This window comes from Varroa destructor, unplaced genomic scaffold, assembly GCF_002443255.2.
Source record: "Varroa destructor unplaced genomic scaffold, Vdes_3.0 BEIS01000005.1, whole genome shotgun sequence".
Lineage (NCBI taxonomy): Eukaryota > Metazoa > Arthropoda > Arachnida > Mesostigmata > Varroidae > Varroa > Varroa destructor.
Genome location: NW_019211458.1, coordinates 24,374,750 through 24,392,959, shown reverse-complemented (window position 1 = coordinate 24,392,959; position 18,210 = coordinate 24,374,750). Strand labels below are relative to the sequence as shown.

General features: G+C 44.5%; 1 protein-coding gene across 15 annotated transcripts in view; it reads left to right on the top strand.

Moving 5' to 3' along the window:
* LOC111251975 (protein Obscurin-like) overlaps positions 1 to 18,210 on the top strand; it is a 91,790-nt gene that overhangs the window by 63,684 nt on the left and 9,896 nt on the right. For 11 of the 15 annotated variants that reach the window (XM_086991488.1, XM_086991492.1, XM_086991490.1 and 8 more), the window contains 9 exons: positions 3,120 to 3,425; positions 5,115 to 5,270; positions 5,476 to 5,619; positions 5,973 to 6,554; positions 6,825 to 7,671; positions 7,952 to 8,086; positions 8,280 to 8,455; positions 17,449 to 17,490; positions 17,895 to 18,074. In XM_086991488.1, the coding sequence (XP_086847614.1) occupies positions 3,120 to 3,425; positions 5,115 to 5,270; positions 5,476 to 5,619; positions 5,973 to 6,554; positions 6,825 to 7,671; positions 7,952 to 8,086; positions 8,280 to 8,455; positions 17,449 to 17,490; positions 17,895 to 18,074 (2,568 nt within the window). The remainder of the gene's footprint in view (positions 1 to 3,119; positions 3,426 to 5,114; positions 5,271 to 5,475; positions 5,620 to 5,972; positions 6,555 to 6,824; positions 7,672 to 7,951; positions 8,087 to 8,279; positions 8,456 to 17,448; positions 17,491 to 17,894; positions 18,075 to 18,210) is intronic. The other 4 variants (XM_086991497.1, XM_086991500.1, XM_086991494.1 and 1 more) reach the window with 3 other exon arrangements.

Here is an 18,210-nt window from a genome sequence, read left to right as displayed (position 1 = left end):
AACAAGAGCCCAGTTGATAATAAGCTGCTGCTGCTAAGTTTTTATGCCCCGGTGGCACACTCGTGTTCGAGAAACCGCTTCAAACAGTTTCGCTTCCATCGCGAAAACCGGCACGACTTGAAGTCTAAGTTGCATCTTCTAGCCTAGTTTCGCCACGTGGACTAAAGATGGCTTGCCGATCAGAAATCGTTACAAGAAGTCCTTCAGTCCAAGTGATGGACCACGTGAGCCTTGCAGATAGTGGCATTTACGCAGTTTTCGTACAGTTCCCTATTTTTATCAGAGAACCTCCTGTTTCGAGTACTGCCGCAGTCAACGTCGTCTGTAGGTTTTATAACCAAACCCTAATGCTTTTTTAATTAATGAAAAAAAAAATCTAATTTGGTAAATGTCTGCGCAAAATAATACTACCAACATGCTTGATTCGAGAAAACGACGGCTATGTATTGCTCTCAGCAACTCAACGCTACGTCAACGAGTTTACTCGACTGTTTCGCTTAGCTTGAAGCATTTGCGTTGACACTATTGCAACTGACCTAGTAAAGTTATAATTGTCGTTGAAAGAAGTGGAAGTACGAGCAATGTGTGGCAGGCAATATGTAATGCGAATCTAATTCAGACGATTATAAGAAGCTAGCTAATTGAACTCGGAAGTCCTCCACTGTTCGCCCAAGGTCTTCTTCCGACAAATTAGGTTGAAGGTTAAGCTAGCCAAAAGGTCAAGTCGCTATGTTGGCTAGCGGATCTTTGCCAGCAGTGGCATGGCTAAAGGATCGACAGCCTAGTAGGGTTCAAGCGAGACTAGATGGCACCCTGTTTTTTGGGGGTGACAAAGCTGTAGTTTGCAGAAGCTGCGAAATGCTCTGTTAGGGCGCGCAATCCTTACGAGGTGGAAAGCAGCGCGCCAATCCCCTTAAGCCGTACGTTGTCGCTTGCATTTAACACGTTTTTATATGTTATAATTTTGCGTTGAAGCCGGCTTCACATAATAATATTTATACGATAGTATTTTATTTAAACGCGCTCTATTTATAAAGAAGTTTATAGAACGGGACCTTTTAATTCCGCTGCCAGCATAATACTGCTCGAAATGGCCATCCATACATTTCCGTGTGAGTGTCACTCATAGGCATTTATTTGGCTACGTTTTTAATTAATAATTAAGTAAATTCGTTATTTTTTTTTTGTTCTATAAAATCGATGAACTGCAGGCATCATGAAGTTAAAAATCGTTATTTTTTCGCTCAGTCGTCTTGATCGGCTGGTTATGAGTGCACTTCATTTATGCCTTAACTTTAAAGAATTTAGACTGTCATCGTACTCAACAGGGGCGAGCAGAACTTTGCAAGAATTTTTGAAGAAATCAACGAGGGTAAAAAATGGCGATCCGATGAAGTTCGAGGGGCAAATCGCTCCAAATTCCGATGGCACCCAGATGGTTCTATGATCTCGAAAAAATTCTCTCGTTGTGGCTGGACATACTGCTCGTGTAGAGAAGTCCAATATTATAATCTCATTGAAGATAGCATCTATTCGATTAAGCAGCTTTTTCGGAAAAGGAGAAAGCAGAGCTTTTCTTGTTCCGTGCACGTGAAAATCAGAATGATTGCTGTGCCTTTTGTATTATTTTAATAGAAGGCCTTTACTTATATTTTTCACGAGATTTTCATCTTTTGTGTATCGAAAGCCTCTCTAGTTGGCCATGGAACCGTTTATGAATTCCTGTTTTTCGATTTTTTACGGTTATTATACCATGGATGTAGATGTAACTTCGCAGAGCCTTAGAATAATCTTCCAAATCATCAGAAAACGTTCGCCTGTCAATATCCCAGTTGGCGAAGCCTATCGAACCAAAGATCCGTACGGATGACGATTCTCTAGTCAAAATCCACTGGCTGAAAGACTCCGTCCCCATCTTAGCTTCAAATAATGACCTGAAAGCCAAAGCTTTTTTCAAATAAAACCTTTACGTAAAAAGTAGCCAAAAGTCGTTCGAATCACTCAGGATAGTTTAGCGTTCGAGCGCAACGAGATGGCGGGAAAGCCGAAACCAGTGTCCCAATAAACGTGAATGTGTTCATTGGCCAGTACGATGACTTACTGTCTTGTTTGCATTTTGTGTCTGATCGTAGTAGGCGTATCGCCTCTGGTAATCCTGTTTGTGCCCTAGATGTCGAGTATGTCTCTTTCGTTGCACAGTTACGACGTTCTGGAAGCTACTGGATTTTTTAAATAAGAAGGTAGGATCGACCACGAATCGAGTCTATGTATGGTTCGGTCTTGAGTGCGCCCCTTTTTTTCATCAGTTCAATATACGTATCATAATGTAGGCTGCGCCCACCTATTGGCATTATGGTGGCAAAGTGAGAGGAAGCCGAATATATGATCTAGTGTAGCTTGTCCCGCGGTTTCCATAAGTGAAATGAATGTGATCACTCGATTACTAAAAGAACGTGACATTACGGCAGTTGTTACACGAAACTTTTATCCTCTAGGTCTTGATGAAGTAACATGGTTTCGCTATGGACTTCAACGATGCCGAAGTATCTGAGGGCGAAGCTAATTAGCTCTGTCCGGACCAATACCCAAAAACAAAATGTTAAACACGTTCACTTCGGACATTACCTGCTCTCGCAAAGAGGAGGATGCCCTCCGAAGACACAACCGAGTCGGAGTAAGACAAAGCTGTGAAGGTGTCTTCAAATGACGTCACCCAATCCCCCCAAATGGCCGATCCTACGCCATTGGCGTGATCAAAGAATGTGCCAGCCTGACCGTCGAACATGGGTCAGACTTTTCGGATGCTATAGGATATTTATGGCGTACCTTTATTTCTGTAACCAGCATAAGAAGTCACTATTAGCCTTATCGCATCCCTAGTTTTTGGAAACCTACAAAATTCGTGTTGTGGAAGGTGAAGTTTGCGTAATTTACAGAATAACCAATGAAATTTTATCCTAGCGTTTTTTTTTTCTTTTTTTTTTCTGTAAACCTCTTTTAGGCAAGGTAATCATTTATTTGTTTTGTAATACATTCATTTTGCTTGTAAATACATGCTTCTGCGCAAAAGACGATCGAGTTTTTTTTGACAGGTGTTTCTATCTTGTTCCATCAATCAGTTATAGCAAAACCACTACGGACGGGTGTTTCACTGGAACAGCTTTCGCCACTAGAAGTTCAGCCAGGCGAGTCTATCGTCTTAAAAACCAAAGTATCTATTAACGACGATGGATCTCTGCCAGAAATAAAGTGGTTCAAAAATGACGAACCAATTACGTCAAACCGGGTAGAAATTGAAGCACATCCCGATGGATCCATCCTATTGAAGGTTGCGTTCAGTGAAGCCAACGACGAAGGCGTCTACACTGTAAAAGCCAGGAACGAGCATGGGGTTGCTGAAGCGAGTGCGCCGGTTAAAGTATTTAGTACGTGCAGTAATTATCGTGTGGGCTGTACATTACCGCAGCGTGCCGCACGACTTCTGCTTTCGACACGCTTTCGGTTGCCTTAAGTCGTTTGCTTTGTTCGGTTGGCTGCATTTCGTGTTTGTGCTTTACTATTCAAAGTTGCTTTTCGTTTTCTGAGAGGCAACCTTTCAATTCAGTGCGTTCAGGAGGGCTTCGTTACGAAGAGTAACCTTATTTGCATGCTTTGCTCTATTATTGTGTTTAGGCTACCTTTTTACATATCTTATTCGTGTGAGTCCGTCAACGAGACGCGAGCCCAGGTTGATACAGCTAATAAACGCCAGGCAGGCAAGGATAGTTAGCAAGTTCGTGAACAACTTACTGAATAGAGATTATGCTTAACTTTTATAAAGAGGCGCGTATCAACGACAGGTCGCTATTCTTTAGTGCCTTTCTGTAAGAGCGGTCTGAACTTGAGCTTGACGACGATGTTGTTGAGGCAGGAAAAGCCGCTTGTATATTAACCAAGATGCTGCTCAATGCCACAAGCTTCATCCTTGTAGTCAAAGGATTCCATGGTGATCAGGAACTCAATAGGAGGGATCGTTACCAAGTTGTACAAAGGCCCAACAGTGGTGCTGACGTCATCTTTCAGCCAGCCCCCGCATTTGACGATGAAACATACACTGTGGAGGCGACATACCATGCAGAGTAGCCAAACCGTCGGCAATTTTAACCGTCAAATGACCGTATACGAACCTGTTGCAGAATATTAACCAAATGTAGTGTCGTATTGGATGCCAATAATACTATATTTACAGCGGCTTTTGGCTCCCCCAAGTTTGACCAACCCCTCACTGCTATCAATTTCAACGAAAGTGACAACGGAAAGTTGGAGGGTAAACTGACCCTTTACATAAATGGCTGCACTTCCCGAAGTGTCGTGACTAAAGAATGACCAGTCACTGAAAACGGACGATCATATAGTCCCCTTTGGCCTACCTGATGGTAGCATTGGATTGAAGTTTTCTAACGTTGCCCCACCCGACTCAGCCAAACACACCACGATACTCACTAACCTTAGAGGTGACCAGGTAGGTTCTTCTGCTCCACTCGAAGTTACGCATCAGTGATAAGCCAAACGTGTTCGTTTGACTCAACTAATGTTTCCGCAAAATGGCTTCCGGCTCGAAAACGATTGTTGACAAACCGCTTTACATTGACCTAAAACGCATAAAAGATTTACACATGCGTTTCAGGAGTTGCTTAGCCTTTTTCACTACCACGTCGTTACTACGATTTCCATACAAACTATATTTGGAGTGCACAAAAACGGTTACCGAAACTACTCAGCCATAGATTATGCCGCCAAACACCGACTAACTTCGTATTAAAATATATTTTATATATAAGATCTTCATCCGTTAAAAAAGTTCGCGAAAACTAACTGCTGAAATTGTAAGTACAAGTGACAAGCATAGACACAGCTGTATGCTAGGAATAACTGTTTTGTTTTCTTTAGGAAAATTTAGCTAGTTAATAGACTATTGGCTCTAGAAGGCGTTTCTCCACCGATGTTTATTAGGCCGATGTAAAAAAACAACCAATAAAAACCAGCTGCATGCGAAAACACACTAATAGGCAGTATTAACTTGTGTTAGTCTGGCTATTAGAAGAAATGCTCTAAGCAAGCCCTCTTTATTACAGCTAAGGTTATTAAACCACCGACGTTTGCTCAGGGCCTGAAGCCAAGCAAGTTCGTTGAAGGTGGGGTGGGCAGACTAGATGCTAAACTGAACCCCAACGACGACGGATCAATGCCAGATGTAGAGTGGCTAAAGAATGGCAATCCTCTTACCGAAGGTAACCCAACGCAACATTATGTGGAACCCCTCTAAAGGGTTCCATAGACATTAAGTTCGTTTATGCATTATCATTAAAGAATTGCGTTGAACTCTATTATCCAAAGAAAAAAAAGCAAAAGAATACGATAAATAGTACTTCTATGAAGAGCAGAGAATCATGTTATCGTTCTTTTACCCTTTAATAAACAACACGTTTCTTGTAGCTGACGGTGTGAGATTCATTAAAAATCCTGATGGCACCGTAGCGTTGGAAATCCCGAAATGCAAGCCGGAAGACGCCGGTAAATATACTTTGCGCGTCAAAAATCCGGATGGTGGTATAGCCGAAAGCTCTGCCCCAGTAGAGGGTAAGTTATGTAGAACATATCGGCAAATCTTTGTTGTCAATATGCCCCACTTACTGACATAGATGTAATACTATAAAATTGACCAGGTTGCGGCACAGCGTCCCACGCGTACAATATATGCGTAAGCGTATGAATAAAGGAAATTATACATTAATGTCTGACGGAGTGTTTGGATCACAAGACAAACAGGTGTTGGTAGTTCCCCCTAAGAACATGCACACATGATTCACCAATTAATGAAATAATCTATGGTCGAATCGAAGCATATTTATATTCCCTGAAGTTAATATATCTGTAAACAATCTAACTGGCCTACTTCGATTCGTTACATTCTTGCGTTAATCCAACAACAGTGTCACGTAACGTTCCTGTCTTCGAAATACAGCTCAAAGGTCTCAATTTAACTGAGGGTGATGAACTCAAGCTTGTATGCAAGGTCAATTCAGATACGGCCATCACGGCCAAGTGGTTCAGGGATGGTGTAGAAGTGGCCCCAGATCCTTTGGTTGCAACGAAAATCGAACCCGATGGAAGCGTGTTGCTCACAATTGCCAGCTGCATCCCTGGCGATGCAGGAAAATATCGCTGTGAGGTAACTAACCAAACCGGTACCTCATCTAGCGAAGCGAATGTTTCTGTAAAGGCGCTCAAACGCGAAAAGCCCATCATTATCGATGGCCTTAAAGCGACCGCCTTCGATGAGGACAAGCCAGGCAAAGTCGAAGCCAAGGTAGGTGGTTTCCCAAAACCGGATGTCCATTGGCTCAAGGATGGCAAGCCTATAACTGATCCGCGCATCAAAATTGAAACGAAGCCAGATGGCACAACAATACTGGCCATTGATAAAGTGAAACCAGAAGATGCTGGCGAATACTCGATTGTGGCCAAGAACGACCAGGGAGAAAACAAGTCTTCAGCACCGGTTACCGTAAATAGTAAGCTCAATCGTCAGTCCTATCTAATAAAAACAAGAACTCAGGGACACCGCATCATATCTGACAGGCATATGAAGTATGATATATATTATATGACTTTTCGTGTTTATGGAAGGCTAAATAGAGCATGTCAATTTTACGTAGTTTTTCCTGAGGAATATCTATTCTTTTAAAGTGAATTTGTTTTTAAAAATAGGTTTTAGTATCATAATGTTTTTTAAATTCGCATAATCCTATTTAACACAAACCACCACGCATGACTGTGTTTAGAAAAACCATCATTCCTCAAACCGCTGGAAGCATGTACGGTTCATACTAGCGAGACTGCCAAACTCACCTCTAAGGTGGTCGGCTTGCCGAAGCCCAAAATTGAGTGGCTTAAGGATGGTAAGCCAATTAAACCTGACGGAAATCGTATTGTGGCTGCCGAAGACGACGAGGGTAACTGCAACTTGACGATCAAAGACGCGACACCAGCAGACGCTGGCAACTATGCCATTAAGGCCACGAACCCATCGGGCGAGATGAAATCCGAGGTGCCAGTAGAGATCATCGACGATAAAGCGCCCACGTTTCTCTCCCCATTGAAAGATCAGAACGTTCCAGAGGGTGGAAAGCTGGTATTAGAGGCCAGGGTCACGGGCAGTACCGCGCTGAAGATCAAATGGTTCCATAAAGGTAAGCCGATCACCGAGGCTGATGACGCTAGTACCTCATTCAATGGAGAAACGGCTCGCCTTGAGATCCCCAAGACAGCCATGGCTCATGCTGGAGAATACGAATGTAAGCTTCTAAGCCCTGCAGGCGAAAAGTCATCAAAAGCTAACGTGAAGGTACTTCGACCTCCCAAGTTTATCAAACCGCTGCTAGATACCGACGTGCCACTGAGCATGCCCTTGGTGCTCGAATGCGAGGTCCTCTGTGACGATGAGCCAGAAGTCGCTTGGACTTTCAGAGGTGCACCGATACACGATGGCTCCAAGTACACCATTACAAAGATCAATGGCAGGTGCAAATTGTTTATAGCTAATCCGAGCATAAACGATTGCGGTGAGTATCAGTGTTCTGCCAAAAATGCAGCTGGACAGGATTCTACCGCCTGCAAAGGAACTATCAAGTGAGTAAGGAGTATCATGCTTTACACTCACTTATTATTGAGCAGTTTCCTATAAATGTAAGAATAGCGCTTGAAGGGGCCGTTTGCGTCCTCTCTATGGATTGTTTGTTCCATTCTTGATAGGTTTGACCGCACGTTCCAAATGATTGTTAGGGAAAGCGTTTAATTCTATTGCAGACTGTCGTGATCATAGCATAGTAAACGCGAACAGTGCTCTGCCGCCCAGTGGGTTCATCATACAACAAGTAAACACTTTGTGGTCCTCTTACGAACATTTCAGGGAGCCTGCGGCCGCCGCCGACAGCGGCGAACCACCTTCGTTCCTTAAGAAATTGACCGACCAGGAAGTTACCGTTGGTTCAACCGCTAAACTTATTGCCTGTATAGCTGGCAAACCGGAACCTGACGTCGAATGGTAAAGCTTGCTGTCAACAAATCACCACACCATCTCTTGAGCTAGTTGCGATAGCTTTACTGCAACAAAATAGCAGCAATCGTTATACACTATTTTCAGTGTTAGCTATTAGCCTGTTCGTACGCAGTTGGTATTACGTGAAGCAAGTGCTTCGGGAAGCATCAGTCAGTGATACTTTTATCTGTCACTGCAGGTACAAAGACGGAAGTAACGTGGCGCTAACGGATAGACACAGCTTTGAGCGTGACCGTAACGGCATTATTCGACTCGTCATTCAGAATCTCACTGAGCGCGATTTTGGGGAGTATCGCTGCGAGATCTCCAATCCGCACGGAAAGGCCGACTGCTCTTGCAAGCTCAGCGAAGACTGTAAGCTCAATTGGTTCGCCCAGCGTGATAATGATTATAACAATTTGTGCACTAATCAAGATGCTTTATCTGTTGAAGGCAGTAATATTAGCATCTCCGCATATTACCGCGAGTGTCTTAAGAGCATGCCAAATTTTCGTAATGATGACGTCAGTAATAGAACAGTTGATCCCGATCCAAATACTAACCGTAAACGTCCGCTTAACACTGAGGAAGAATCTCGGTCAGAATGTTTGTTTGTTGTAAATAGCTCAGGGAACACTGTTCATGCCACGCGAACGGATTCTGAAAATAGTTTTTCTGGACATTATCGCTCCGCCCTGAGTGACGCTGAGGTTGACGGCAATAGTCTGGGAAGTCGAAAGTTGAATACGCGGTTAATCAGCATGAAAGACAACCCATCGAACAATCTAACGCAGAGTAACGAAAAGGAGGTTAGTATCTTCGACTACTATCGACACGTTCTACCCAAAACTAAAGTCAGTAGCGACTGCCTGCCTTGCCAAGGTTCGTCAGGGAAGAGGAAGCACCGCAAGCACGGATCTCCTCCAGATTTACCGTCGCGTGGCTCATCTCAAAAAAAGAAGGAAAGAAAGCAACATTGTACAGTGACCAGCGACCTTGTCCCAACCAAGATAAGTGGTACGAATGAGCCGAGCATCGCTGACTACTACCGAGCGGTCTTAAGTTTACCAGGCGAACCAGAAAAAAACCCTGGCCACACCCTTTTTCAGCGATGCTCATCAGTCAAGAAGAAGCAACGCAAACAGCGCTCTCTAGAGGATTATGACGACACTGTCGAACTTACCATAGCGGCTTATTCAAAGTATGCGAATGAGACCGAAGACGAGGGTCATCGGCCAAAGCTTCCGCCAAGGGCTTCATCAACAAAGAAAAAAGGAAACAAATCTTCTAGCCCGAAGTCTCCCGCCAGTCCAGCATTTGATTCGCGCGAAAAGACGATGAGCATCTCAGAGTATGCCAAGTACGCGAGCGAAAGTGAAGAGGCATGCACAGCAGCTCCATTGCGACGCCAAGAACTTCCGAGCCGGTCGTTAAGAAAACAGCGACCTTCGGAAGAAGCCAAGGATAGTTCGATGAGTATTGTAGCTTATGCTCGATTCGCCAGCGAGAATGAGGATTCCGACATAGAGCCAAATAATCGAGACACCCATGCAAAAAGATTGAAGGAAGTAATTGTTGAATGTGGAAATGAGGTGATTAGCATTGCAGCGTACTCGCGTAATAACAGCGGTGTACGGGAGGAAGACCTGAATGTAGTCACTGAACAACAAACTGTTAAACCTTCACGACCGAGCCGTCACGTCTACGAACAGGACAAGCCTGATGACCAGAAAAGTATCGCACCGTATTTGCAGTGCGATGAATGCAGTGAGGATTACGAACCTACTAGTTTCTATGTTAAGGCGCCAAAACAGGCCGTTGCAGCCGTCGAAAAATCAATCTTGCAAAATGTCAGCTTAATGCCATACATATCTTTACAACCAGACAGCGCCTTGGATGAAGAATTGTCTATAGGGGCGTATAGCCGATATGCAAGTGGGACAGACGAATCTGAAACGGAATATATGGCTACAAGGTTTGCATTGCCCGTTAGAGGTTCATCCGTAAAAAAAAAGGAACCCCGGGCCTCTCTCAAAAAAGAAAATCTTCTGGAAGAGGCCTTTGCTGAGAAACGCTCCCAAGAACAGTCGCCAGTGGCAGTAAAAACAGTGTTGACAGATCACTCCGAGAAGCGCGCAAACTCTGACGACGCCGATTTACGCGCTAATAATGAACTGAGCATTTCAGCCTATTCACGCTACGTTAGTAGTAACGAGTCAGAAGCAGAGTCTGATGAGTTCGATAGGAAGCGTAGGGAGGCGGCACGAAAAGTGCTTAAAATGTCATACGATTATGCAGCCGATGACGAAGGAAGTCGAACTGATGTAGAAGCGAAATTCAAGGTTATTCTTGACAAGAAAACTAAGAAAACAGTCATCACCGAACTAATCGAAAGCTCGGAGAGACTGGAACTAGAAGTACAGCAAGTACGAGCTCCCAGGAAAGGTTTTGCTGAAAAAAAAGGTGCCACTACAATCGGAAGTACCTCCTCAGAAACTGTCAGTGAAACTGAATCAAATGCCGAGCTCTTCGTACCTCGAAGAGTGATACCAAAGCTCGTAATTGAGCAGAGCAGCAAAATGGTAATTACCTATGAAGGTGAAGATAATGACCAATTCATAAGAATCGAAGAGCCTGTTACACCTAATAACGTTAGCCAAGAAATTAAAATTGTAGTGACGGGGACAGATCAGTCGAAGGAACAAAGCGCAAACCAGATCATGTCTATCAAAGAAATAAGTGATCATAGTGATTCGCAAGATCTGAGATTTCCCGACTTCATTGATGAAGTGAGCATCGCGGCGTACTCGAAATATGCTAGTGAAGCCGAATCGGACGCTGAGCTGTTCATTCCTAGACAGCCAAAGAAGGCTCATGGGGTAACTGAATCCGCAGATAAATCCAGGGTACCCTCTGCAACTACAACGATAAAATATGGTTGTAATTCAGAAAACACTTCAAGCAGCTTACTAGATGCACAGACAGAATTGAGCATATTCGCGTATTCCAGATATGCTAGCGAAGCGGAATCTGATACGGAGATCAGCCGTGCAGGATCTATGAAGCCGCCGCTGAAAGAGACTAGACACGATCCATGTGAGCAAATAAAAGCATCGGAAAACAAAGAGCCGAAATCGAGGCCTTCTACCAGATCACGCCCAGTTGACGATGGTCTTATGAGCATTGCCGCATATGCAAAATATGCTAGTGATACCGAGCCGGAAACGAAAACAACTGACGTTAGTGTGACGACTTGTCACGTTGAAACAACTATTCCACAAATACGTGACGAAACGCAAGACGTAAAAAAGCTATATTGTCAGCACGAATCGATTGGTCGTATGAGCATAGCCGCTTACGCAAGATACGCCAGCGAAGTGGAGTCGGATGTAGAAACTCAACCTCAAGTTAGGCAGGGAAGGCCAAAAACGGCCTCTGCAGTTTCATTAGATGACAAGTTTCCCCCTTCTAGGAGGCCTTTGGGTAAACATGTGCGGTCAGGTCAGACACTTGATGGTCAGTCAAGCGTTGCTGCCTACACCAGGTATATGAATGAATCCGACGCTGAATCAGCGGAAACATTAAAGAACACAGAAAATGCCGAAATCATTCGAAGTCGTTCTGTGATTACTAAAACAGCTGGTTCCCCCGCTGACTCTAGAACAGCTATCAAATATAATAAGAATGAACTAAGCATTGCGGAGTACAGTCGCTACGCGAGCAGCTCAGACGCTGAAGGTTGCCAGACAGGCCAAACTGCTCATGGTAAAACAGAAGCTACGCAACAAGGTGTAATCGATGCAGGACACCAGGAACGTACATTGAGCGAGGCCCACGAACATCGATTGAGTATCGCTAAGTATGCGAGGTTCGCGAGTGACGCAGAATCTGACGTAGATATATGCCGGCCTTCCGAGCAGCCACAGCCTCTACCAAGACAGCGTCCATCCAAACGCAGCGATGAGGTGGTATCTTTAGAGCTGAGCATTTCAGAGTACAGCAAGTACGCCAGTGGCGTCTCTGATGCCGAAAGCATTCCAGAAGAGGAAAAACACTACTCGTATCACCCTCAGCAACATCTGTCTCCAGGGGTGAAAGAACGAACGATGAGTATTGTTGAGTATTCTAAGCGTTGCAATGACTCAGAAGTCACCACGGACGTAGAGCCCCAGGGAACACGTTCACCAAAAAGCCAAAAACGAACGTTGAAGCAAATGAACGGTACGGAAGAGATAAGCATTGCGACGTATGCCCGCTACGCCTCTGAACCCAAAGCTGAAAGATATCCGACGCCGAGCGAGTGGGTAGATCGAACTAGGCTGCCTCAAACAGCGAACTACGCTAGTGAATTAGAGGAGGTTATTCAGTTGGAAAAAGTTGGCAAAGTAGCATCTAGTACGCCTTCAGTCCGCGCCAAGGTTCGACCTGCTGGTGGTACAATATCGAGTAAGAAGGAAAACAGATTGAGTATCGCTCAATATGCTCGATACGCAAGTGAAACTGATGATTCCGATGCTGAAGCTTTTAGAAACCAACGCGAAAGGATGAGCAAACACGTCGAAGAACTGATTGAAGCCCGACGACATGAAGAACCTGGCTTTCCTTCCAAGGCTTCGCCTCCTCGAGCCGGATCTCCAAATCAAAATAGGAAAGCATTTAGGAACGACAGCCACCAGGCACGTAATAATTCGAGCGAGTCAGAAAGCAACTCTGTGCGCCGAAAAGGCAAAAAGGGCGAAGAATTAAGTGAGGCTCCTGATCTAAAATATGAGCGTGATTCAAGCGGTTTCGAGTCAGATGTAACAGACAGCGACGCAGGAAGTGTAAACGCGAAGGCGGGAACACCGTTTACTAAACGATTCGATTCGATTGAAACTAGGCGTGAACAGTTTGCCAAAATTTTCGATAAGTCTTATCGGCCGCCGTCGGAAACACGGCGAAACTATGATACTGACGGGTATGCCTCACAGATGGACGAGCGTACTATACCTGAACGTTTCGTCGCGCCATCGGTACAGGTCCGTCTTTGTCAACGAAGTACAGAATGTGAGGAGCCTCAGGGAGAGGAGCCAATAACGCACGAAGTACCAATGCAGTATGAGGCGGAGTCCCACAAAGAACAAGGTCGATCGACCACGCCACAAGACGCACATCTTGTGTCCGCCGCAGACACCGGATCGAATAATCAACAAAAATGGACCGCTTCGCCGTTATCGAATATCCCGTCACTAGTTGAAGAAACAGAACTTGAGCGTCACGATCATGCCATAGATTCGATCGAGTCATTGGCAACGTATGCACGATTCTTATTAACGATTATGGTAACTTGTGTGGTCTGCCTATGTATGAACCAAGCTTACTCATCCCTAACCGTGAGCTTGAATAGGCGGGGCTTTCCTGGCCACGGGGGTGATGACGACCCTTCTGACAGCGATTTTGACGAGTTTATCACCAATCTCGGTCTCGGCCTTGTATACAAATGCGCCCGCAAAAGATGTTGCAAAGACGATGACGCAAACGCTTAAGAAAACAATTTTAAGGAGAGTTCCATACTCTGCAGGGGCTTTCACATCGAAAGTGTGAGTCTCGTATACGAAACCCAATGCGCGAACCCGTATTGTTCTTCTAATGATCGTAATCATTATGACTGTTACTACTCGAGAGGCAAATAAAAATCATAGGTTAGGATAGATTTTTTTACCTACTAATAATAATCCATGTTCTGGGGGAACGGGGAGTAGCTGTAGCAGCGAATAGATGGCTTCAGTCTCAAGATAGAACAAGGGTAATTAATCGTATCATCTGAAGACGGTAGTCGAGTTGTTCACATTTAAGACAAATCTTCTATCCCATCGACATTTGATGCAACGGAAGTGCATATAATGGGTGAGTCGTCGCAGCGTCATTGAAGTCCGCAGGACTCGCATCCGCAGCCAAGAAGCCGCATTATTACACTATCGATATATCTATACACATTCAATATTCAATTCTTGATAAGGATCACGCAGGAATGCCCAGTTTAGTTTGTTTCTTGCGTGATTTTCGCAACAGAGGCCTTCGCGAGCCTTGGTTGCACGACCCTACCGGACGGGCTTCCTGCTGTCCATTTTTTGTTAGCCTTTGTCGCGGCATTGTTTCAATTTTTTATCTTTCTGGCTGCGTGGCTTGCGTGCGGCCCTGCGGAGAACCGTTGGTGCGGATCACGGACTCGGTCATCTGAAATAACTGGTGTATTGTTTGTATATATTTGTTACATATGACCGGGTCGTGCGGTCAGGGCATCCGCGAATGTTGCGTTTAGCATTACTTGTGATGTTTTCTGTCAATATGCTTCGCATTAGAATAGATACCTATATATACATGGTCAGAAAGCAACTCCGTGTGCCGAAAAGGCAAAAAGGGCGAAGAACTAAGTGAGACTCCCGCTCTGAAATATGAGCGTGACTCAAGCGGTTCTCAGTGAGATGTAACAGGCAGTGACGCAGGAAGTGTAGATGCGAAGGCGGGAACATCGTTTACCAAACGATTCGATTCGATTGAAACTAGGCGTGAATAGTTTGCCAAAATTTTCGATAAATTTTATCGGTCGCCGTCGGAAACACGGCGAAACTATGATACTGACGGGTATGCCTCACAGATGGACGAGCGTACTGTGCTTGAACGCTTCGTCGCGCCATCGGTACAGGTCCGCTTTCGTCAACGAAGTACAGAATATGAGGAGCCTCAAGGAGAGGGGCCAATAACGCACGAGGTGCGAATGCAGTATGAGGCGAAGTCCCACAAAGAACAAGGTCGATCGACCATGCCATAAAACGCACGTCTTGTGTCTGTCGCAGATACCGAATCGAATAAGCAGCAAAAATGGACCGTTTCACCGTTACCAAATATCCCATCACTAATTGAAAAAATAGAACTTGAACGCCATGATCATGCCATAGATTCGATCGAGCCATTGGCAATGTATGCACGATCCTTATTAACGATTATGGTAACTTGTATGGTCTGCCTATGTATGAACCAAGTTTACTCATCCCTAACCGTGAGCTTGAATAGGTGGGGCTTTCTAGGCCACGGGGGTGGAGACGATTCTTCTGACAGGGGTTTCGACGAATTTATCGCCAATCTAGGTCTCAGCCTTGTATAGAAATGCGCCCGCAGGAGATGTTGCAAAGACGATGACGTAAACGCTTAAGAAAACAATTTTAAGAAGAATTCTGTACTCTGCAGGGGCACTCACCTCGATAGCGTGAACCTCGTATACGAAATCTAATGCCTGAACCCGTGTTGTTCTTCTAATGATCATAATCATTGTGACTGTTAATACTCGAAAGGCAAATAAAAATCATAGAATAGGATGGATTTTTTACCTACTAATAATAATCCATGTTCTGGGGGAATGGGGAGTAGCAGTAGCAGCGAATAGATGGCTTGCAAGTATAATACCAGTTTCAAGATAGAGCAAGTGTAATTAATCGTACCATCTGAAGACGATGACCGAGTTGTTCACATTTAGGCAGATCTTCTATCCGATCGACATTGCATGCAACCGAAGTGCATATAATGGGTGAGTCGCCGCGGCGTCACTGAGGTCCGCAGGACTCGCATCCGCAGCCAGGAAGCCGCATTATTACATTACCAATATATCTATACACATCCAATATTCAGTTTTTGACGAAAATCACGCAGGAATGCCCAGTTTGGTTTATTTCTTATGCGATTTCCGCAACAGAGGCCTTCGCGAGCCTTGACTGCACGACCCTACCGGACGGGCTTCCCGCTGTCCATTTTTTGTTAACCTTTGTCGCGGCATTGTTTCAATTTTCTATCTTTCTGGCTGCGTGGCTTGCGTGCGGCCCTGCGGCGAAACGTTGGTGCGGATCACGGACTCGACCATCTGAAATAACTGGTGTATTGTGTGTATATATTTGTTATATATGACCGGGCCGTGCGGTCAGGGCATCCGCGAATGTTGCGTTTAGAGTTACTTGTGATGTCTTGTGTCAATATGCTTCGCATTATGATAGATACCCATATATATATATGGTCGATCCACGGGTTTCCGCGACCAACGCTCGTGAACGGGGCAAGGAACCCGGCATGCGTGTCGCTACGATGCATCACCCATTAGTTCATTATCACTTACCACTCTGGGCGAAGAACAGCTTCTCTTCTTGTCAAAATCTTCTGTCCTTAAACTTCCTCTGTTCTCTCACTTGCCTGAGAGAGTAGCTGTTTCCGATATCCTTGACATTATGTCTTCCTGGTAATCTGCTCGTTGTTAGGCCTGTTGGGGAGACCTCGCAGCGGCACTGAATGTCGCGATTTTAACTTAACTGCTACTTAGAGCTAACTAATAGGCATAAGAATCGCATTTGCTAAGCGAGTGTTACAACTACGGCGACATCGAACAGCAGCGACATCAACAATAAAAACAACAATCAATAAGCCGAAATGGACCATGTGATGCAATCTTCACAGCACACTTTACGTCAATGATAATGAATCATTGTCATCACGCAAGTGATGATCATTCGCTGTACTCGACTACTTGTTTTCAAAAAGTATATTTGCCGGAAGTATACGTAATGAATAAAGCACATTCTTAGTATGGCCTTTGTCTATCTTGTCTATCTCTCTCTACATCTCTTGACTATCTTGATATATGGTTTTTTAAGAATGGTACCGAAGTTGAGGATGCCCCTGATAGGGACATCATAGGGATAGTCAGCTTACAACTAATAAGTACGCAGCTAAACGAGGTGCGCACGGCCGTCGGCCTCGTATGGTTTGCGGACCTGACTTGCACGAAGCAATTAGCAAATGATAGCTGTCACCGCCGCTGGTTGGCCATCAAAAGATGTCATGCTCGTCCTATTACCTTGCACTCTCAAGACAAACGTAAAACAATCCGTGCCTTACATGTCATTCTGATACAACCGAGGAATATGAGAACATATCGGTAACGCTTGTATTTAGGGTAGATAAGAGTCTTATGGTGGTCATGAGCGCCGTGAATCGTAGTCCAACCCAAACGACGACGAGACCGAGATATATGTCAGAGTCCGGGGTTTGCCTTAACTGCCCGTATCCTGGCTACGATGTAAAAGCATCAGGACGTTAATACAGTGAGATATTTCTAGCGAATAACGATGCCTTTAAGCTGCTTGCCGTGGGCTTTTCCTCTTATTTTTTGTGTTGGCAGACCATTAGTCTGGAAAAGAAAAGAAAAAAAATACAAACGCTGTGCGAAATAGAATCAATAACAAATAACGAGAAAATAGAAAAAACGCAGGCACGCATACATACGCATATATAGGGTGTACTTCAAAATGCAGCTGCCATTGACAAGACATCAATTACTTCCCCAGCTACCGATTTCAAGCACCTGAAGAAGGATAACGAAAAGCCAGGTCAGTTATTCCCTTCTGCAAACATTGATTAGAAATGCCCTTCATGTAAAAGTATTTGAATTCGTATGTTTCTTTCTAAATCTGTTCTTACGAATTTTACAAGAATCTGTTGTTCTCGTAACTTTTAGAGATCGCAGGAACTTCTCGGATATAGCAAAACACAAACGCTTGCTGCTATGATCTCTGATCTCTGTAGTCTTTGCGATTATTTTAATATATAGAATGTTTTTTACCCGATGATATAGTTACATAGTTAACCCGATATAAGTGATGGGTCTATTTTTGAATGCGCTAGAAGTCATCAAGCTTAAGAAGTTTGAATAACAGTACGGCATTAAGCTCGATGAATAACAGTAGACCCAACCCGGCTGTACTGGTCCCACCCCACATTTCGCATGCTGCAGCTTGGAAGAAACTCAACTACCAACTCTCGGAGAAGCCAAAACCGGGCCTGAAAAAGCCTGTCGAGAGCAACGTTTCAGATGACGACGACGAACACAGTGATACTGACGATTTCGGTTTCGAGAGGCCAACATTCGACGGAGAAAAGCCCAGCGTTGTTAAATACCTCCGCCCTGACACAGGTTGTTATAGTGTGCTTGATTGTTCTATGTTGTCGATGACTGCACGGAAGACAGCTTGAGGAAACAACACTTTGATTCCATGTAACACTGTTATATGCCTCCAGAACGTTAACAACTGGGCGACAATAATGAGATC